Source organism: Arachis ipaensis, chromosome B5 (assembly GCF_059453495.1).
Source record: "Arachis ipaensis isolate K30076 ecotype BB chromosome B5, ASM5945349v1, whole genome shotgun sequence".
Taxonomy (NCBI): Eukaryota; Viridiplantae; Streptophyta; class Magnoliopsida; order Fabales; family Fabaceae; genus Arachis; species Arachis ipaensis.
In genome coordinates this window covers 32373009-32397494 of record NC_142440.1, presented here as the reverse complement: position 1 = coordinate 32397494, position 24486 = coordinate 32373009, and the positions used below count along the sequence as shown (strand labels likewise).

The 24486-nt window shown below is 33.7% G+C and overlaps 1 protein-coding gene and 1 pseudogene across 6 annotated transcripts; both read left to right on the top strand.

Annotated features, from left to right (window-relative positions):
* Positions 1–5926: 5926 nt before the first annotated feature.
* On the top strand, positions 5927–9039 carry LOC107643444 (FT-interacting protein 3-like). 6 transcript variants are annotated; one of them, XM_021123498.2, is made up of 4 exons: positions 5992–6103; positions 6299–6427; positions 6871–6972; positions 7066–9039. In XM_021123498.2, exons 3-4 carry the CDS (start codon positions 6891–6893, stop codon positions 8829–8831), a joined length of 1848 nt encoding a protein of 615 aa, XP_020979157.1. In that variant the 5' UTR covers positions 5992–6103; positions 6299–6427; positions 6871–6890; the 3' UTR covers positions 8832–9039. The 6 variants fall into 6 exon arrangements, with proteins under 6 accessions (XP_020979154.1, XP_016202580.1, XP_088342477.1 ...); XM_021123495.2 differs by having other exon boundaries at positions 5927–6103; positions 6871–9039; XM_088486351.1 differs by lacking the exon at positions 6299–6427 and having other exon boundaries at positions 5975–6103.
* Positions 9040–19939: 10900 nt separating this feature from the next.
* LOC148563777 (protein FAR1-RELATED SEQUENCE 5-like) lies at positions 19940–22911 on the top strand (annotated as a pseudogene).
* Positions 22912–24486: the final 1575 nt, after the last annotated feature.

The window sequence follows — 24486 nt, the reverse complement described above, 5'->3', positions numbered from 1 at the left end:
AGTTAATTAATCGTAGTTACAATCACAAAGATCTTGAATCTGCTTGTGTTTGTTTTAGTTTCTGGGGGTCTTAAATTCCAAGAAATCAAAATTGAGAGAGCTTCGTGATCAGTTGTCAAAACAAGACACTGCTAAGAGATCTCCTCAAGTGAAAAAAGACACGGACAAAATCGAAAGTTTTTAATGAATTAAAAAAAGTAAATGTTTAATAAATTTGAGTGGTTACTTAATTATGAATTAATTTCTTGTGGACTTATGGTACAAATAATGAAGCCTAAGGCAGCAAAACAATGAGGACAGGTGTTAGTGTTGTGTTAGTATTAATTGTGAGCCTTATCTTCATTGTTCTTGTTTTTTCCTTTACATAATTTCCCTCTCTCTTCCTTTATATGAGCTGTGCCCATTTTTTGAGTCATCAGTCATCACTCCACTATTCACAAAATCAAATTCAGGATTCTTGGGTTAGCTTGTTAACAAATAAAACGTACAATACATGTCTTTTTTGACATAATTAGACCAAGAAAATTGTGGCACGATGCCATTGCTCATTAATTGTCGAAACGGTGAATTCTAAGATAAATTTGCAACAACCATTATATGAAACATTATTTTTTTTTATTAAATTATAATTATATTTTAGTACGTTTATTTATATTTTATTTTATTATAGAATAAATTTTTCAGTTACACTATAATTAAATCAGTTAAACTAATAAATCTGTAAATTAATAACTAAAATAATTTGATCATCGGTTCAATTTTTAAAACCTTCGTTATGATGGAGGATGAGCTTGCCATACATGATACCTAGGTCCATGGAATTTCTCCTTTGTTATACATCATAAAACGAGGTATCGAATTCGATGGTTCAGAACGTTTAGACCATTAAATGGTCTCGTAACAAACATATTTTTTAAGTTTTTTAATAATTGCTAAATAGTCCTTATTTAATTTTAATTACAAATTAGTCTTTTATATATTATTTAATTATAAATTTTATTTTTTATTTTATAAATTATTATTTTATCATTCATTTATCATATTTATTGATAATAAAAAACTAAAACAATAACAAATTAAATCTTCCATTAATCGTAATAAATATTTTGCAATCTTAATTGATCATAATTTTATCATTGATCAAGTTACATACGTATTGGGTTGGAAAAAACATGTTCGTTAGAAATTCAATCGATTGGAATTAATACAGAATCGATTGAATTTTGCAAGACATGTAGGGTTTTCCTTATTCAATCGATTGGTCATATTACCCAATTGATTAAAATTATCAAAACAATATGAGTTTAGTTAATTCAATCGATTGATTCTGTTATCCAATCGACTGACTTACGCTATATCATTCTAGTTATAAGAGTGATAACATAATGAACTTGTAAATCTCTAAACAATTAAGAAAAACTGAAGGTTTGTACTTCTACCAGAAACAACACCAACAGCAAAGAATTCAGCAATTAAAGAATATAAATATAGGGATTAAAGTATTTAGATGATGCCAAAAATTATTACATGCTTCCATCCCTGCTAAAGGCAAATTAATGGTTTTATACTAGAAGCTCATATTTATTGAGGCTCAGGTAACCATTCAATTGTACTCCAGCTTCTCAAGAGTTAAATGGCACAATGACACATAATAGTTGAGAAAGAGAAGGAAGCAATTGAAAACGGTTGAAAATGACCAAAAAACTGAACCATTCATCAATTTACTATTAGAAGTTAAGAATCCATTAAATCGTGAAACAAAAAGAATAAATCAAAGGCTGGCTAATAATATATGATGATTATAGATGATTATGTGTCCAACATTAAGGGTGTGTTTGGTAAGTACGTTTGAAGGGAAAAATACGTTAGAGCTTTTTGAAAGTTTCAACTTTTTGTTTGGCTAATTTTCTTCTCTACTCATAAAATCACGTTTACAAGAAGCAATAATTTCTAACTTCTCCGTTGCACTAACGTACTTTTAGCCACTACCTTCAACATTTATTTTTCTTTTACCAACTTTATTCTTTATACATGTTATTGCATTATTTATAAAATTCTTATTATTTTTCTCTATATGAACTCTTTTTTTATTATTTATTATTTATATTTTTTATTAATTTTTTTATTTGATATTATATATTTTTATAGTTATAATTTTTGTGTATTATATTTATTATTATCTTTTTATAATAGAATTTATTGATCCCATTAGGTAAAATAAATTAAACAAAAAAATTAATCCTAAATAATAATAATAGTTAAAAATTATAACGTACTAAAAAAGAATATTAAGAGTATTAAAAATATACTATATAAAAAACATATAAGAAAAAAGTATAAAAAAGAAAATTAAACATGTATAAAAAAATAAAATTATAATTTAATAGGGATGCTACACATCCATGTAACCAAGTTGGTCCAACACAAAAAAAACCCAATACCATTAAATGAAACGTGAAATACATGCGCCCAACACACACGAAACACTTCTTCTCTTCTTCTTCTCTTCTCCATCATGCTTCGCTCGTTTACGCACGGAGTGTCTTCTTCTTCACCTTCTTCTTCACCTTCTTCTTCACGTTCCTCCTTCTCCTCCTTTTTCTCCTTTTTCGCATTCCTTCTTCACGTGTTTTCTCCTTATCATCATTCTTTTGTTGTTGTTGCTGCTATATTTTTTTTTATCTTTTCTTCCTTCTCTCTCTGGTGAAGAAGCAGTAGAAGGTGAGAAAGAAGAGTTTTGAATAGTATAAAATGAACCGAACACAATACTCGTGGTGAACCGAACACAGTACTCATGGTGAACCGAACATAATACTCATGGTGAACCGAATACAATACAATTGTATAGTACTGAGTGAACGAAACATAATCTATTATATAAAATCAAATTCAAACAGCTTTCTGCAGAATGAACCGAACATAGTACTCGTGGTGAACTGAACACAATACTCATGGTGAACCAAACATGGTACTCATGGTGAACCGAACACAATACAATTGTATAGTACTGAGTGAACGAAACATAATCCATTATATATGTTGGAACTGTCTGACTGCTGTTTTATTCCAGGTTCTCAATGATTGCAATTACTGTTTTTACCAATACATTCGAACTCTAAAAGAATAAAGTGAACCAAAATTAATACACTGGGCGAACCAAAAGGTAGAAACATACTAAACCCCTAAACACTAAATTCTAAACACTAAAACCAGAACCCTGAACACTGAACCCTGAACCCATAAACCCTAAATCCCTAAATCCATAAAACCTAAACCCTAAACCCTACACCCTAAAACCTAAACCCTAAACCCTAAACCCTAAACCTGAACCCTGAACTCTGAACTCTGAACCCTAAACACTGAACTCTGAACCCTGAATGCTAAACCCTCATGGTGAACCGAAATCTTAATTATAGTGAACCGAAATCTTAATTATAGTGAACCGAATAGACATAATACTATTTATTCTTAGATAAAATTTACATGCTTATTACTTGCTATTTAAATTTAATCTAATTTATTTTTTATAATAAATTTTAAATATTTAAAAAATATTTATTTTATATTTTAAAATTAAATATTAATTTTTAATTTGTTTTAATAAATGAATCGTTATCTTATAAATACCATAATAATCACTTTATTCTTATATACCGAAAAAAATATTTATTTTTAATAAACATTAAAAAAAGTGTCTCTAATAATTTATATATGGCGTTAGTGTGTGACTGGACCTGATAAGATATGGTGTAGGTGAAACAACATATAAAATATATTTTTTTATTTGAAATAAAAGTTTCTCAATTTAATATTTGGCACATAAATTATCCACTAACATGTATATTAATAATATTTATACATAACACCACTCAAGTCAGAGCTACTCATCATCCATCATCTCTAACCGCTTTCATTCTCTGCTGAATCGATCACAGTTCGTGTGTGGTAGTTAATATTGGAATGTGATTTCTCATTGGTAGTTATTGTTTTCGGTTCACCACACTTTATAAGTTCGGTTTGGTATGCAGAGCTGTACAAGGATCGGCATATATGGAGAGAATTTTATGGTGAATCGAAATCTTAGTTATGGTGAAACAATTATATAGTGCTTAGAAAAGAAAATAGAATATATTGGTCTAATTTTTGTTAGACTCCTTTCTGCGGACCAAACCGAAAACATGAACGTGATGAACCACCTCTTTAATACTTACCAAACCGAAAAGTTACTCACATATATTGAGAGTTACTCACAGTTACTGACACTCACAGTTACTCATAGTTACATATTATCAATTCAATTCAATTCAATTCAATTCAGATGTAACCTCAGTCCATTCAATTCACTTCAAATAAAATTAGCAATTTCATTCCATTAAATTCGATTCAGAATTCAACAATTCAAACCTCATCAAATTGATGCGTTTCAGAAGAATCATCAAAATCGCACTCATTCAACTGATTTGAAGTTGATTCATTTATTGTTTCAATTTAAAAGTGCAGATCAAAGAAGAAAACGAAGAAGAAGATGAACGACGAAGTTAATTGCGTTGAATCAATCCAGATCCATAATGCAGAGAAGAAAAATGCGAAAGAGGAGAACAACGAATTTAATTAGGTTGAAGAAGAAGAAGAAGAACGCGAAAGAGGTTTATGTTGTGTGAAAAGGTTTACGTTGAAAAACGTTGATAACACAAAATAAGAATTCGTTATATAGGTTATAAGAGGCGTGTGTAAAACAAACAGGGGAGTGGGGACTTGGAGTGAAAGTTGCTTGAATACCATCCATGTAATTTTTACATGGATGTAGAGCTTTTCCTATAATTTAATGTCATGTCCTTTTAAGTAATTATCTATCTAAAAGTGATTTTAACTAATATTATCCAAACAATATTTATTTTATTAAAATCAATTTTGGTAAAGAGTTGCCAAACATAAATCATGTTGACACAAACTTACTTCTACCCAAAATCAATTCTATAAAATTACTTTTATTCAAACTCCAATTTGACAAACCACAATCCAAACACACACTAAGAGATTTGAAAACAGACTATCAAATAAACTCATTTAAGCTAGTTTATCTTTCACTATTGCAATATGGCATTACAAGTGTTGCAGAGGACATAACATCAAGCATATTTATAAGTCAAAGGCTTAAATCACGCAAGATCCGATATAAAAATATGAATCACAGACAAGTATGAAGGATAAGGATATGATGCGAGTAAAACAATGTATAAAAATCTTAGGACGCAATTCAGCTGTAAGATATTATATTAGGTGAATTATGATTTCAATTTTGGCATAAATTGCGGCGAACATGCTAAAATACACAATCTTAATTGTTGTAGAATTATCATACCAATCGATTAAACTTTCATATATCATTCTAATAGTGTAAGTCAATCGATTGAGTAACAGAATCAATTGATTGAATTAACTAAATCCATATTGCTTTGATCATTTTAATCGATTGGATAATGTGACCAATCGATTGAATAAGGAAAACTTCACATGCCTTGCAAAATTCAATCGATTGTGTATCAATTCCAATCAATTGAATTTCTAACGAACACGATTTTTCCAACCCAATACGTATGTAACTCGATCAATGATCAAATTATGATCGATTAAGATTGCAAAATATTTATTACGATTAATGGAAGATTTAATTTATTATTGTTTTAGTTTTTTATTATCAATAAACATGATAAATAAATAATAAAATAATAATTTATAAAATAAAAAATAAATTTTATAATTAAATAATATATAAAAAACTAATTTATAATTAAAATTAAATAAAAATTATTTAATAATAATTAAAAAATTTTAAAAATATATGTTTGTTACGAGACCATTTACAAATACAGAGCAGGGCAGAAATATAAGGTACATAAAACCGGCTATACGCAAAGGAAACCTCTTGGTGTCGGTTATTACCATGAGGTGAAAGCAGACTTTTAAGGGGGCACCGCAGACAAGCAAGTCCTTCAGTTTTAATTGGCGATTTTCGGTCCTAGAGTTCTGAAACGCGCCTCAAATCAATGTTTGCTGCTATTTCCTCCAACTGGATATCGTAATAGGACACGGTTCTGTCAAGGTTCTATAATTTTGCCATTTCTTACTCCTAGTCAGCTTTGTCAGCACTCAGTCTTCACATTTTTTATGCTATCTTTTCCTCAACTTTGCTTTTCCATAGTTTTGTTCTTAATTTCCTCAACTTTATTTTTTTCTCTCGCTCTTAAATTTTAATTTTATCGTGAAATATAATGTTAGCTCCTGTCTATTCGCCCAGATGTACACTTGGTTTAAAACTAATGGGTACTTGCCTTTGCCTGTGTGATGAAGACTGAAGTCATATACGATTAAATTTGCGTCAAAACCATTATGTTTTAGAGAAAGAGGGTGTGGGATCTAATGGAAGGTAATGCCTTTGTGAATATTAAGTAAAATTCAATGATCAATGGTCAATGGTCAATGGTTTTAGAAATTTATGAGATACATAACAGTGACATATAACAACCATGCTATGTAGTTATACATAAATACATAGCTAATTCAATAGATAATTTTTTGTATACATCTAGTATTTTTGAATAACAATAAAAGAAAAAAAAAGAAGAAGAAAAAGGCCAAAATAACTGAGGTTCGTAGGTCATATTATCGATAGGCACAAATGACTATGAACTCCATCGCATTCGTCTTCCTAGCTGTTATTACATGCTACGTTCTGGACCTATTTTGGATTATGGAGAAATATTTGGTTTGGCTATATTAATACTTAGTGCATCCGATGATTACTTTGTTTTCTTTAATTTTGTATGGTTACTAATGAAGTAATGATGGAAAACAAATCAAACGCAGCAGACTCGGAAAACTAAAAAGCTATGGACTCAAACCCAAGAGATAACACGGTGTCTTCGCGCATACAAATTGGACCTCAACTTGCAGATGAGTCATTGGAGAAGGGTAAAATTACGAGTTCAACCAATGATTTAGTGAAGCCATTTACAGAGGCATGCCATTCTGAAGCTGCAAATGTTCCTTTTGATCGGTTCACAGGACCAAAAGTTTATCACTCCCCAAAACTATGGCACCTTCGAGTTTCGGTTATTGAAGCAGAGCATATCATGCCAGGGCACAGAGGACCAGAGTTGGTGAGGTTCCCCGAGTTCGTTATCAAAGTCCAAGTTAGAAACTTTCATCTGAGTACTGCGATTGCTGCTCCTAGCTCCACTCGAAGCTTCTCCAATCCTTTCTGGAATGAAGACTTGTTGTTTGCGGTTGATGAGCCGTTTGTAGATTCATTGCAGGTTACGGTTCAGGACCGGATACAATCGGACAATGAGATTGTTGTGGCTACGGGGAAAGTTTTAATGGATACTATAGAGAAGCGAGTTGATGAAAGACCTGTTACTTCGAGTTGGTTCAATCTTGAAAGCCACCACGGAAAATCAGGTGATAAGAACAAGGCAAGTACAAGGTTTGTTCCTCGGATTCACCTACGAGTCTTTTTAGATGGAGGATACCATGTGTTTGATGAGGTCAAAATGAATAACAGCGACCACCTTATTGGGGTGCTTTATATGAAAATCCTTGGTGCCAGGGGGCTTGAGCCAGTGCAAATAAAGGATACTATTGGTGAAGAGCAGCCTGTGACTATTGCATATTGTGTTGCAAAGTATGGGCAAAAATGGTGTCGAACTCGCAATGTGGTTGATAGCTTGTCGCCAGAGTGGAATGAGGAATACAGTTGGGAAGTTTATGATCTCTGTACTGTTGTTACTATTGGGGTTTTCTATGACCGTAGGATCATTGAAAATGTTGATGATGATGATGAAGAAGCTTCTTCAGATGATTGTATTGGGAAAGTGAAAATCAGATTGTCCATACTTGATACTGATAGAACTTACACTCACTCTTACCCTCTGCTGATCATGCTTCCATCTGGAGTGAAGAGAACGGGTGAAATTCATTTGAGCACGAGGCTTTCGTGTTCGAATGTGTCTAACATGCTGCTTAGATACACAATGCCATTGCTTCCCATGATGCATTATGCGGAACCCATAACCGAGGGTCAACGTATTAACTTGACTAACCAGGCCAAGAGCTTGTTGGTATCCAGGCTGAGTAGAGAAGAGCCACCACTGGGAAGGAAGGTGGTAGAGTACATGCTTGAAGATGATATGTGGAACTTAAGGATAAGCAAAGCCAATTTTTACAGGATGATGGGCGTAGGCTCGGGGCTTTTTGCCATGTTTAGGCTTCTGAATGAAATTCGTAACTGGCAAAAGCCAGCACATTTGATACTATTCATTGTCATTGTAGTCACGCTAATGATGCATCCAAAGTTAATCATTCTGGCCTATATATTATACATCGGGTTAGCGGGGTTGGCGAACTATCGTTGTCGACCACGCCACCCACCTGGTATTGATGCCAGACTTTCACAAGCTGAGGGCAGTCACCCCGATGAGCTTGACGAAGAGTTTGATACGATCCCTACAACTCGTCCCGATGATATTGTTAGGATGAGGTATGATAGGCTGAGAACTATTGCAGGAAGGATTCAAACTGTGGTTGGAGATCTGACATCACTGCTAGAACGACTCCAAGCATTGGTGAATTGGAGAGATCCAAGAGCCACCACCTTATTTTTGGTGTTTTGCTTGGTTAGTGCTTTTGCTTCCTATGTTGTGCCCATCCGGGTTCTGATTGCGCTCTTCGGAATGTACTGGTTGAGACCACCATGGTTCAGAAGCAAATCGCCCCCTCTAGCTCTTAACTTCTTCCGTAGATTGCCATCTAAGGATGATTGTTTCTTTTGAACGCATGGATAAGACTGGAATTGGGAAGTAAGCTAGGCCCCTTTTTTTTCATCCTTTTCTATAAGAAAATATGATTTATAATATTTTGCTATTGTTATACTGTCTTGTTACTGTTTTTAGTAATTTTTTTTTACAGTAATGCTAAGGTCTAAGAAAATAATAATCTAAAGTAACTTTAATATAAGAAAAATCCAAGACTTGTGTTTTCTGACATGTTAAGAGCAATGTCCGTTAATTAACCTAATCAAACTGTTGAATTTTTAGCAACTATTAGACAATAGATGGGTGAAAATTATCATAATCTAATAAATATGTTAACTCATTAAATAGTGACGGTGTTAAATTCTCTTTTAGAAAATACAAACACTAGATTAAACAATTAATAGGCAAGTCATTAGGATTGCTACTGTCGTAAATTTAGAAAAAAATGTCAACTAAAATGGTGGAACAGTTCCTAATTGTCACAGCCCAAAATGAGCCATGATTGATGCTTAGGGAAACCATCCCTAGCTGATGAGCGAAAACTAGTGCTCACGGATATTGGCAAGTGCACCAAATCGTTTATGTAATACCACGGTGAGTGAATATCGTTTCCACGAGAATTAATGGATTGAGCAAGAAAATATCGGATTGAATCACTAATTAAATCAAGTGAACCTGGATTAATGATGGTAGAGACGGTGTCTTGCTTGGAACCTTGAATGCTTAAGGAGGTAGTGATGAACGGGTAATTAATTGTAAGAAAGCAGTGATTGGAGAGTTTCAAGGATTTTAGAGATATTTATTTTTTAGGAAGATTAAACCTTATGTTTATCTATTTTGATGCATGCAAAGATCTTTTCACGACAAATTATAAATAATTAAATTTCAATTTTTTGGCAATTCAGTTTATCTTTAATTAATCACTCGCTAATTCTTTGGTCAACCAATTAAGAAAAGAGATTTAGCACAATTATGATTTAGTTTCAAATAATATTCAAAAGTAGTTCTAGGTCAAATTATATGTCACGTATTCAATCTAGTTCTAAACAATTGAAAATTATAAGAAAAATAACGTCGCACACTCTTTAAAAAACTATTTCTAGTCAAATCAAAGAGTCATGAGAAAGGGTTTTCAATCTTTAATTTTGATATTAAAATTTTCAAAATAATAAACAGAATTTAAAATAAAATTAGAATACTTTTCAATACTTCTAACATTTAAAGAATAAAGAACGAAAATTTAGTTTTGAAAATAGATCAATGCATAACCTTAAAATAAAATAAAACTTAGATTAATAATCCATGAAAATATAAACATAGCTCCTAACCCCTTAACAAAGGAATTAGTGACTTATGCAGAAAGATGAAAGGACGCGGCTAGGCTTTCGTGGATCCGAAGACCCTGGATGATCCTCTTTTGTGAACCATGTTCACTTATTTATATTCTAGGTTTACCTAAAATTCAAATTCAAAAATGAATCTTATCATAATAAGATAACTAATAACAGTATTTTAAATCTTAACTAAAATTAAAAGCAAATCAGCATTAAATCTTATCTTAACAGAATCTTTCATAACCTTAACTATAATTACATCTTCTAGAGGCGTGGATCTTGGTTAGCGTTGCACTTGGGCTCGTGGCTGGCACGGCCACTTATTAGGGGCTTTAAGGTGTTGCACGTCTGAGCTTGGCATGGCACGCCTGAGCTTGGCGTGGCACACCAACTTCTTGCATGGCTCCTGGCGTTAAACGCCCTTGTGGAGGCGTTATACGCCATTGTGTGCATGGCTCCCAATCGAAGGCATTGGACGCCTTAGGTGGCGTTGCATGTTATCTTTCTTTTGTTCTTGGGGCGTTACACACCGATGTGTGGCATTAAACACCAACTTAAAGGGTCTCGAAGGTGTTACACTTCAGTTTTGGGTGTGTAACTTGAAGTCTTGGACACTGGTTTTGTCACTTGAAAGGTGATGATTGTGCGTGGCTTAAACTAAATGTCCACTATAGAGATATGCATATCGTTGCGAAGTTCTGGATGTTAGCTTTCTAACAGCACTAGAACAACCTCATTTGAACCTCTATAGCTCAAGTTATGAGGTCCAAATGACGCACTTGTTTCATGACCTCTACCACATTCGCAAATTATCCTGTAGTTGTAAAAATATAACCTGAATTCACAATAATTCTAAAACAACTCCAAATTTATTATTAGTCATGAAAGTTTCTTGTAAAACATAAAAACATAAAAAAATTAATTAAAATAATAAGAAAACTTCTGAAAACATATATAAAAATCACTAAAGATGCCAAGGTATCACAACACCAAATTTAAAACTTTGCTTATACTCAAGCAAACGAAAAATAAATAGAATTTATCTCAGTGAGAAGAAATTAAAAATTAAATTTGATTTTAATGTTTTAAAAATAAAAGTGGGGTTCATAATATTCTGTAAGACTGCATGTGGATTATATCTTGATGAATCTTGACCACTTATGAGTTAAGAATATTCAAAGATCTCTAATCCGAATTATATTATAAGAATCTTTTTTATGATTCATGACCTTGGAAGCAGTTTAACAATTTAGTTTAAACGGGAGATATTTGAGTTTTACTCTAAGTGTTTTGTCTCAAGGTAGCTCTTTAATATAGGTTTTTAATCGATACTCTCGAACCAGTTGGTCCAAGATACCGGGTGATGAAGCACCCCTCAGATCTAATTATTCAAGCCTCTCCTTGACACCTTTAACACCATAAGCACATAATTAAAAAATTCTTTGATATATTTTTCAGACATAGATGCCCAGAGCCTCTTTGGACTTCTTAATGCTTAATGCTTAATCTCTTGGTATTCTTAAAAGGTAAGCATGAAAAATTCAAAACCAAGTAGCCAAATATAACCTCAACAATAGAATCCAACAAAGATTATAAACATAATGATGTTAAGATAACATCCATTTTTAATACTCAGCAGCAATTAATGGTAAACAAGAATAACAATCCAACACTTACAATGAACAAGAGAAAATGAAATGAAAACTAACTAATCAACTAACAAACTAACTAATTAACTAACAAACTAACTAATTAACTAACTAACTAACTAATTAACCAACTAAAATAAATGGTTATCAATGGTATTTGGGAGTATTGGATGAGAGGTAGAAGAAGGGAAGAAGAAAGGAGAAGGAAAGAAATGGAAAGAGGAGAAGAAAAGAGATGTGTTGAAGGAAGGACATCCGCGCGTACGCGCGCATGGCGCGCGGGCGGATGGTGGTGCAATGGTCGCGACGCGTATGCGTACATGGCGCATCCGCGTCGGTGGCTTATTTCGAGAGTGGCGCGTACGCGTCATGTGCGTGTCCGCGCGGGTTGGTTTGTGCGAATGGCACAATGCTAGCGCAACGTTCGCATAACTCTCAGGCTTTTGGCTTGGGGGTGGAATTTCTCAATCCACGTGTACGCGTACATGGCGCGTCCGCGTGGGTAGGCAAAAATGCTTGATGCACGCGTACACGCATAGTGCGCGTACGCGCGGATGATGCTCTGTTTTTCAAAATTTTTTTTCTATCTTTTTGCACCAATCCAAGCATTCCAAACCTCCAAACAGCTATCAAAACACCATAAAACCTTATTTAACACACAAAACTATCAATTATACTCAACAAATCAACCAAAAACATGAATTTAAACTAATTACCAATATGTACAAAAAGAGTAAATGAAAAGAAGTTACCATGGTGGGGTGTCTCCCATCTAGCACTTTTGTTTATTGTCCTTAAGTTGTACTTATGGGGAGCTCCTCTCAAGGTGGCTTGTACTTGAATTCATCTTGGAACTCCCACCAATGCTTGGTTCTCCATTGCGCCCCAAGATTTCTTATTTGTTGCACCAAGTGTTGATGGAGTTCTTCACAAGCTTGGGGCTTCCAAAGTTGATCCTCATCTTGTGATCCGGGATCCCACACTTTATTTTCACACCCGTCTTGAAGTTGATCATCATTATTAGTCCAACCGGGTGGTGAGTAAGTGAATTCTCAATAAAGTGACCAACAATCCTTCTAGACCCATCTAATTGAGCACTATTCCAACCTTTGTATTCAACGCTTGAAGTATCAACCATAATGAGCCTTGATTTGCAACGCCAGCCACGAAACATCTTTCTTTTATGCTTCATCCCACAAAGCATCCTAAGTTGACCATCCGTTTCAAGCAATCCATACTCAAGTGGGACAACAAAGCTAATAGAAATGAGTTTTACCCACTCAAGTGAAGGAGTAGATGGCAACCTAGGTAAAGAGGCTTCCAAAGATCTTGACAAAGCGTAACCAACCCCCGTTCTTCTAATTCTAGGGACTTCCACCTCTTCACAAGATCTTTTAATTTCAATCCTTTGTTCATTAATTCTATCTAAACCTTTTCCCTTACTCAAATAAAAAATGGGAAGGTGAGGGAATTTTACCTCCACATTGCCTTCAAATTCACCGGGAGAAGGTTCTTTATGCTCAAAGGATTCTTCACCACTAAGACTTGATGCTTAATCTTCATCACCAAGGGAACTCAATTCTTGCTCTATCCCATCCAATTCTTCATATGGAATATGCTTCGGAAGATGTGCACTTTCCTCCTTAGCATCAAATTCAATCTTCTTGGAGGGATTTTCTTCAACTCTATGTTCCCATGGAGGTTTCGCATCTCCTAAGTCTTCGACCACTTCTTCCTTTTCTTCAACAATTGTAGCTTCCTCCAATTGTTCCAATACAAAGCAACTTCCCTCATTCTCCACCAATCTTTCCTTCATGTTATGCTCTTCATTTGTTTCTCCACATGTAGCCATGGGAGTTCTTTGAGTATTCAAGCATTGGGATGCTAACCGGTTTACCACCTTATCCAAGGCGGCCGTGAATTGTTGCACATCTCTTTTCATCTCCTCTTGTCCTTGAACAAAAACGTCAAGGATGTCATCCATTGGAGGTTGGGGTGGATGGAAGGGTTCATCAATTTGGAGGAAGGGTTCATAGTAGGAAGGTGGTTCTTCTTGGTAGAGTTGTGGTGGTTCAATATTTTCCATTCTTTCCACTTATTGCACAACACACTCCATAGTTGCTTGAAATTGATCCATTGCTTCTTTGAGACGATCCCTTGACTCTTGTTCCTCTTGGATATCATAAGTAGGGTCATATGAAGGTGGTTGGTGAAAAGGGACTTGTGAGTATGGTTGATGGCTATGTTGAGGATATGGCTCATAGGTATATGGTGGTAGTTATTGAAAGTCACAAGGAGATTCACCATAACCATTAGATTGATATGCATCATAGAATGGCTCTTGTTCATAGTGTATTGGTGGAGGTTGTTGCCATGAAGATTGATCATATGCATATGGCTCCTCCCACCTTTGATTGTCCCATCCTTGATACACATCCTCATTGAGGCTCTAATTTCCTACAACATAATTAGAACCAAACTCATAGCCAAAGTGAGAATTCATAAGGAAAAGAGAAAATAAGAAACAAAAGCTAATAAGAAATAATGAAACAAGGTCCTAAAACTAGCAAAAACTAACAAGAAATCTAAAAATCAAGCTATTCACAATATTCACATATATACAATAACCAATAACACAACACCATTGCAACTCTCCGGCAACGGCGCCATTTTGATGAATAGACTTTTGTGTGGTTTAGAATTTACAATAAATTCTCGTTGCAAGTATAGTTTCTAAACCAACAATAATCCTTTCATACAAAAAGTTGTTTGTCACTAAAACAAACCCTTAAATTTATAAACCGAAGTATTGGAACCTCGGGTCGTTCTTTTGGAATAAGAGACATGAAAGATAAATGGCAATGAAAATAAACTAACAACTAAAGAGGTCTTGGCAAAGGTTGGTGGTCAAGGATCTCTATCCTAATCACTAACTACAACATAAGAATTGGCAAGGACCAACCCCACTAAGTTAACCCCTAACTAATAGTAGAGGAAAGTCAAGTGAGCTATGTCAATCCAAGTCCATAAGTCCTAGTTCTCCACCAAATCAATTAGTGAGATCTAGAGTTAATGGCTCCCAATCGTCAATCACTTGGACATTAGTAACTCAAGAGTTTCTAAGTTACCTTCCCAGGCCAAGAGCACAAAATTCTAATCTAAAATCCAACTAAGCATTTCATCAAACACTTAGAAGGCATAAAAGGAAAGTAAAATGAACTAAGCAATTCAACAATAAAAGAAACATGAATCATAAATTGCATTAAAAGAGAAAATAGAAAAACAAAAGTGCATCAACATAAAAGTAGAGAATTACAAGAATTGAAATACAAAATTAGAGAGAGGAGAAGAAGAGGAACAAGAATTGATAAAGGAAAAGTAAATCTAAGCATGAAATTAAACTAGATCTAAGAGTTCCTAACCTAGATCTAACCTAATCCTAATCCTAGAGAGAAGTGAGAGCTTCTCTCTCTAAAACTAACTTTTCCTCCAAAAATTAAACTAAACTAAACTAGTGTGTAAAAGTATCTTGATTCCTCTTCATTCCTTGGGTTAAATAGCATCAGAAATGAGTTGGATTTGGGCCTAAGAAGCCCAGAAATCGCCCCCAGCGGATTCACTTTTAGTGGGTCATGTGCGAATATCGGCGCGTACGCGTACAGTGCGCGTGCGCGTCGCTTGACAATTTTCCACCCACGCGTACGCGTCATATGCGCGTACGCGTCGCCATGCGACCTCACAATCTACGCGTGCACATCAGCTGCGCGTGTGCGTCATTGATCTTATCCCAAATCATTGCTTTTCCATGATTTCTCTATTTTGCATGCTTTCTTCTCCATTCTTTTGATCCATTCCTAGCCTTTCCAATCTGAAATCACTTAACAAATAAATTAAGGCATCTAGTGGAATCAAAGGTGAATCAAGATTAAATAATTAAGGGCCTAGAAAGCATGTTTTCACACTTAAGCACAAATTAGGAGACAATCATGAAACCATGCTATTTCATTGAATAAATGTGAGTAAAAGGTGATAAAACCCCCTAAAATCAATACAAGATAAACCCTATAAATGGGATTTATCAGACAAGTAGCAATTAATTACAGTTAACAATTAGGCAAGTCAAAACAAAGCATACTCAAATAAATTACACAAATGCACACGATGCATCTCTGCCCTATGACTGATGAGTCTCATCTGCCGGTTATAATAATAAATAGGTCTCTGCCTTTTTATCTCAAAGACACATAAGTCCCTAACTAATTAAAAATATAGAAACGTCACTGACCTTCTAGAACGCGAGACATCTAAATCCCTCCGAGAGACCGATTTGTCCTTATATATTTTGGACGGAGGGACTTAAATGTCTCGTATTTTAGAAGTCAGGAACGTTTTTGTATTTTTAATTAGTCAGAGACTTATGAGTCTACGAATTAAAAAGTTAGGACCTATTTATCCTTTTTTCTAACATTTATGCCATATGATAACGTAATATTGCAAGACATTTTCAGTTGATAGACTATTATGGCCAATCGATTTTCTCATCCCTTGCGATGCAAGGATCTTCTACTAGTTACTTTTTACTAGGGATGGTAACACTACCTGGAGACATGGTACCCACTCTGTTTATACCTAGTGTGGGGCGGGTAAAAACTTGACTCAATATGGGGAGGATTTTTGGCGGGTTGGGATCTTGGGTAGGGCGGGGCGGGATTGGGTTTAGGGAATATCCACCACTAGCCTTGGTATACAGTAATATATATAAGAGGCTCTGATACATGGACACTGACACGGATACAGGACACGACATGACACGGGATACGTGGACTCACAAATTTTAAAATCTTATAAGACATGTGGACACGACATATATATAAAATATAAAGTATTTTTAGATAAATTACAATGTTATTTTGATTTTTTTATTAATATTAAAATATAAAATAATTTTTTAACATTTTTAATGTCTTTTTTAATTATATAAAGTATTTAAAATATTTTTTGTTTTAATAAATAATCATATATACTATTTCTAAACTCATTTTAAGAATACATGTTAAGAATAAAGATGGACACGCTGACACATGATGGTATTTAGGTGTGTCTAAGTGTGTCAGAAGAAGAATTTTTTATTTTTTATTAGGACACGGTTGGACACGGCAACTCAATAAAGTGTCAATGCTTCATAGATAAGAGTTAAATACCAAATCGGTATCCGAAAGATTTTGACGCTGACAAAATGATACCTATTTTTGTTATTGACAAAATAATCCACAAAAAAGTTTAAAATTTGACAAAAATATCAATAGTCAAATTGAGTTACTTGGAATTAAGGTTTAGGGGTGACGTGTCAGTTAAAATCCTACCCACTCCATCACCTCAAAATTTTTACAACTTCCAACCTTGAAAGGCTAAACCCACTTCCATTCTCATTCTTTCATCTAAACTCAATCAATTCTTTCCTCAAAAATCAAAACTTGCCCCTATTATGTTGTTAAACTCAGATAAAACCTAGTAAATCACCAATGTGCAATAGTGCATCATTGTAATAAGATGAATTCTATCATGAAGAAGAAAGATTCCTTCTATATGTGTAAAAATTTTTTGCCATTCTCTTAGTAGAACAAGTATCTAGAGAGAGAGTACAATTAAAGTTATAGTGGAAGACAAAAGCTGATCTTAGTGCAGGGTGTGAACCCCACTGCAGTGGATGAATTAAAGTATTTAATGATGTAAAATTGTTAAATGATTAGTTATTAATTATGAATGATAATGATGGATTGGTTTTTTTTTCTTTAATGGAGATAAGTTTTTGGGTCAGGCCAAATTTTTTTTCCTGGATTTGGGTCTTAATTGATTTTTTTATGAAAAATAAAAATAATAAATATAGTATTTTGTGGGTTTGGGGTTATTTGAATATGTTTTGTTTAAAATCATTAGGGTCTGATAGAAAAAGTGGAGTTATTCCTCCTCACCATTTGGACCTTCATCTCCAGTTTTTAAGTTCTTCTCAGACCGTCAGAAACCTAGCCATCAACTCCTCCACACTACCGCCATTCCTCATGCCATCGTTGTGGTTGATTTTCAGTCGAAGCGCATCATCTTCTCATTGACAAACTCGACAAACTCGACGTACCTGTTGGGGTTTATGGTTGCTCTTATACGATTTCATCTCAGTCAATCGGAATCAGGCTGCTCCGTACTCATGATTTGATAGCGTGGTCGCCGTGGCCTGTGGCGCTCAGCTAGTCTCCTTCACACTTTGCCCATATTTCTTAGATCAAACAGGTACATTTCCAAAATCATCCGTCTTATTATTCTTGTGAAACCAAACAAATATAATATGATTTTTAATTGCCATCATGATTGTTGTTGTTGTTGTTACAAGATGCTATATGCAATATGATAGTGGCTTTGACTATTACACAGTATGTATTGAATGAGTATTAGCGATGAATAGAATCAAATAATGATGATGACTAAGGAGATGTGTCAGTTCTTCAAACATGATGGGTGATAGAACGGACGGATCTAGAAATTTTGATATGCGAAGGTCGAATTTTATACACATTTTTAATTATTATTTTGTTATTTTTTATTATATAAAAATAATTTAGGCATGATACATAATTAGTAAATTGTTCTTTTTTTAAAGATTTTATTAATATATATAGAAAAAATATTGAACTTTTTTCAATAATTATGTTTTTGATACAAAAATTACATAGTACTCTCTAGTACTCTATAAAGTTATAAAATACCAATACTTTTATGATATATTTAGTTAAAAAGTTGCTACATATCTTTTTATTTAAGATCATTTCTTTTAAAAATGTTAAAAACTTGAAAATAATTTATAAATTATTAATTATCTTAAAGGTACTGGTACTCTTATAGAATATAAAATACGACGGTAAAAATAAAGCTATAGTTAAAATAAGTTATCATAAAAAATAAGGTAAAAATTTTCTTTTTGATAATATAAATCCAGAAGAAAATTTGATATTTTTTTTTACAGGAAAAGAATGTCTAAAATAAACCATATGATTAAATCAGAATAATGTAGGTAATTATAATCATGGAAATAAGTATATGGAAATTAATTTTAAAAAAAATAAAGACTTAAGTGTATGATATGAAATTGATTAAGTAAAAATATCAGTGAAAAATAATTAAAGCTTAAACCTATCACATTATTAAAGATAATGACGTATGAAATGATTAAATATTTTTTATTTTATCCATTACATATCTGATATATATAGTTCTTCAAAATCTTGAAGGGGTCAAGGCAACTACTTGCCACCCCTAAATTTGTCCCTGGTGGATAAAGTGTCTCATGGTCTCAATTGCTTTGTATGCCTAAATTCCAATACTGTCTTTTCTTGGGTTTTCCCACTTTATATGTGTAGGTCTTTTTCCATCATCCTTTCATCCAAATTCTAACTATACACAATAATTCTCTATTAATATTCAGCATTATGTTAAGAATGAAATTTAATTTATTTATATACTATTACTCGATAAAAACTTAGCTAATATCCAATAACAGTTCAAAAAGAATATTTTTTTAGAATATTGAAGAACCTTTTATTCTATGTTTTAATTTTTTGACATTAATAAATGCTTCATGTGTAAAAAAACTTGATGGATATTTCTAGAATATAAGAAAAATGTTATTCTGATTTATCTTTTAGTTGGGTTAATTGTCTCTAATGAATTAGAGGATTTAGTTTGTGTTGTTGGTTATTAGAATAAACCTAGTGAATGAGTATGCCAGATTGCAACTTGAAATGTTGGATAATATCGTTTTTGGTATAGACTATTCAAATAAACCAAGTGAAATGAGTATATCAGATTTCAATTTGAAACGTTGGTTAACAGGAATGTTAGTTTTCGGGTGTCAGCAATTTTTAGTAGAAGTGCAGGCTTTATTTGAAAAGTCTTTCTAGTTTCATTGAATAATTGATAAAATTGATTTTAAATCCATTTATGTTGTATCGGATGGCTTGTTGGTGTATATTGAATTGTTGTTGACAATGTCGTTAATTGAAATTGATTTTCACAGATAGAATCTTGCAATGTCGAAGATGCAGATGTGCATAGCATGGTAAGGGATATGAATGAAGAGCATGGGTGTAATGAGGATTTTGACGATGCATGTGATGTCGGGGCCACAGACATTGTATCTGATGAGGATACATCAGACTACGGTAACGTTATCGGATTGAGTGACCAGCAAATAATGAGAAAGGTGTTTCAGAGTAAGGAATTTGCTTATGAATTTTATTGTAAATTTGGGAGATGCCAAGGATTCGGTGTGCGCAAGGGAGATTATGGCAAGGATGATGATGGAAATTTGATACGAAGAAGGTTCTTTTGCAATAGGGCAGGATTGAGGGATGAAAAATACCTTCATAGATTGGATAGACAAAGGGGTCACCGACCTGAAACACGGACTAATTGTATGGCGAAGTTGTCGATTTACCTAGATAGGGAAAACTCAGTATGGAAGGTTCGGAAAGTTATCTTGGATCATCATCATAAGTTGACACCGCAAGTAATGGTGCACATGATTCCAAAATTTCGTCAGATGTCAGATGTTGCAAAGGCATACATAGACGGCATGCATGGGTATGGGGTACCTACGTCTAAGATTCTCAACTACATGGCTGGAATTGTCAGAGGGTATTCTTTGTTGGGCTTTACGAAAAAAGATGCATATAACTACATCGACAAGATACGTCGTTCAAAGATTGCTGATGGTGACTCAAATGCTGCCATTGTATACCTAGAGAGAAAGGCGGCAGCCGATCCAATGGCGATGGCTAGGTATAACTTAACAGAGGATAGTATGTTAGCGAATATGTTCTGGGTGGATGGAATTAGTAGAGTCGAATACCAGTACTTCAGAGACATTGTTGCTTTCGACTCGATATACAAAAAGAATAAATACAATAGACCTTTGGTGATATTCTCCGGCTCAAACTACAAGCAAACTACGATATTTGGTTTTGGATTGGTTCTAAATGAAACTATTACATCATACACATAGATGTTGGAGAATTTTTTGGAGGTTATGTGTAATAAACCTCCGTCCATTATCGTAACCGATGAGGACGATGCAATGATTGCAGCAGTGAAAAAGATTTTTCTTGAATCCACCCACCGGTTGTGTGCATGGCATTTGCAGAAGAATGTTACTTCAAATGGAAGTGAGCAAATGTTTCGTGAAATATTCTCTAAGTGGCTATATGTGGACATGGAGGTTGACGAGTTTGAGTTCCAATGGGATCAAGCTGCTGACGAGTACGGTTTGCACAAAAACTGTTGGGTAATGCAAATGTATGAAAAGAGGCACATATGGGCAAGTGCATACCTACGCGACAAGTTTTGTGCTGGATACCGGATCACATCTAGGTGTGAGGGGATAAATTCTCATGTCAAGAAATTCCTAACCTCGAGATACAATATTGTGGACCTTGTGCAAAATCTGGAGTTGGGGGTCCGTGAATACCGTAACAATGAGTTGGTTGCACAATTCACTTCAATGTACAGTACTCCAGTCCTCACAACATGTTTGGATCCTATTGAGAAGTGTCCTGTAGCGGTCTACGCTAGAGTAATATTTATGCAAGTTAAGAGAGAGATTGATGTTGTAGGAGGCCTTAATTTTGTGAGCAAAAGGAGGTTTTCAACGACAATGGTCTACACTACCAAAGAATATGGTCATCCTGGTCAGAACGTAGTAACCTTATTTGACAATAACTCATTAAAGTTTGAATGTCGATGTCGATTTTGGGAGAAGGAAGGATTTCTGTGTAAGCACATATTTTTAGTAATGAAGCATGAGCATTTGAAGGATATTCCAAGCCGTTTGATTCTAAAGCGATAGAGGAGAGATGCCAAGGCTATTAATGAGTACGAAGAAAGAAGTAACGAGAGCTTAAGTGAGAGAGGTTTTCTATTACAGCATGGGGCACTTCATGCTGCATCGCAATGGATGTTGTATCTTGGATTTAAAAATCATACAATTTTCAAATCTGCTATGGATGGAATCCGCAATCTTTGTAGCCAACTTGAGGAGCCGTTAGGACAAGCCACTGGGGAAAAAAAGACGCATGTTGAATAACATGTTAGAGATTCTATCGTTGTGAAAACTAAAGGAGCACCCCGCTCAAGAGGACAAAAGGGAAAAAAGAGGAGATGTACCAACTGCAAGAAGACCGGCCACACTAAACGAAGATGTCTTCAACGGAACACCAATTTCTTAAAAGGGGGTAGTGAAGATGATGAAGAAGACGAGGAATCAGTTGTAAGACTAGCCGATGACAAGGTTAGTTGTCATGATTAATTTGCTGTTCGATAATAATGGTCAATGTTATTATTGTTGTCTCTATGTATTTCTAAGATAGATATGCGTAAATAGCAAATATGTACAATACTAGCTTAAGACAAGGTTAGTTCTTGGTATTTCTGACATGTTTAGAATGAGGCATTTAACAATTAATCTCCTGTCTAATATTAAGATTCAAGATTATTGTACAAGTCTTTATCTGTTTCTGAGAAAGATATTTATAAATACCAGAAAAGTGTAACACTACCTTTTTAAGAAGGTTAGTTGATATTTTTGTCATTTTATGCATGAGGTATTTAATGGTTAAATTCTTGTTTGATACTATTATTCAAGGTTATTGTTCTTGTCTTTATCTGTTTCTAAAAAATATTTTTATAAATACTAAATAAGGATGAATGTGTGGTAGACATATTAGTTAACATGGGTGGCCATGTTGAGATGTTTTAACAGGAAAATGGCATTTATGAAGGAGTAAGAGGAGGGCCGCTGCACAAGTCAAGCAGGATAATGTCGACCCAAATGAAACTGTAGCCGCTTTGTCGACGGAGCCTATAATTGGAACTGCTCAAAGCGAGAATGTAATTTTGTGGCCTGATGTAGGCAGTTCCCATTACCATGTGCTTGTAGGCCATCTTTTATGCAGTTTATGTTGCAAGAGTTGTGCCATTTGTTTGTTCATTTTTTTGGATTTATAACAGTTGATTTATGTCATCATTTCACAGGTCATGGAGCTTCTAGAATCACTGAAAAAAGGGACATAACTCCATCTGTCACATAAAGGTTGGCTCCTACATGGGTAATATTGTTGTTAAATTGGCCTAATTGTAACTCCTTTCAATTTGTGCGATGAAGTAGACTTGTTTTACTTGTAGCATACTATGTTTGTTAAACAGTTTGAGGTTCTGTCCTCGGAGAGCAAGCTGTTGTGCGCCATTGAGAGTTAGTAACGGTTGCAGAAGTATTTTTATTGTCATTCGGGCTAGTATGTTATTTTATTGTGTGAACCTTATTCATAGTGCTTCATTTAGTAGTACTTTCATTATACATTATTTTTCTTTTCGGAACGATTGACTGGGATCAGGGACGGATCCAAGATTGCAAGTAATGGCCTTGGCCCGTTCAAAATTTTACAGAAGTATATATATCAGATATGTGATTGATAAAATAACAAATATTTAGTGCTTTTATATGTAATTATTCTTAATAATGTGATCGGTTTAAGTTTTAATTATTTCTTTTACTGGTATTGTCACTTAATCAATTTTATATCATACACTTTAGTCTTTATATGTAATTATTCTTAATCAATCCAATTTTAGAATGAAAAACTTAAACCATCTAATTTTAATCTCTAATAATAAACCACAAACCCTGATTTCTTAATCATGAAACTTAAACTAACTATCCAATCCTGAGCTCTAAATCATCCAACTCTAAATTCTAAACAATATATTTCTAAATTCTAAATTCTAAAGTTTTCTACACTAAAACCTAAATCCTAAAGCATTTTACACTAAACCCTAAATCAAGTAACAATAAATTTGAATAACTAAACCATTTTATTCACAAGTTTAAAAATAATGAAACAACAAAAAGAATTTAAATGGCTTTTAATCCAATTTTAATATGTTAGACTTTATTTAAATATTATGAATACAAAGTACATAATTATTTTTTAAAAATTTTTTATAAGGCTCATTTTTGAAAGGATTCGTTTTTATAACAATACTTATCATTTCATAATTTTAGAATGAATTAAATATAAAAAGAGAATAAAAAATAGCAAGAAAATTCACCTAAATGAATCATGAAGGAATGATATCATATCATATCCAATAATAGATAATACTCTACTTAATCTCTATATTAACTAATTCAATGTATAAAAGTGACAACATTCATTTTAAGGTAAATCACATAAATAAACTGAATGAGTTTTAAATTTACATGAATGTTTCAATTACATATGATTCGAATTAGTAGGTGTATTAGTAAATCGAATTCATATAACCACTTTGTGTAACACCCTAACTACCAAAGCTCACGCTTCCGGCTGCGCGACTCTGATAGCTCGGACATTACGACGACACTTATAATATTTAATACTAAAATATGAGCCTGTTTAAAACTTTAAACCGTAATACCGCTCCCAAAAATACTTTCGTTTGATAACGTACATTCATAAATACCATACAACTTACAACAACTCATAAAGAGTACATCCATATATATACATAAATATATATAAATAACTTTACAAGCATATACCAATACAATTCCTTTCCTTCTTACATAATATAACAAGATAATGGCGAGGGTTCAATAAACCATAACTA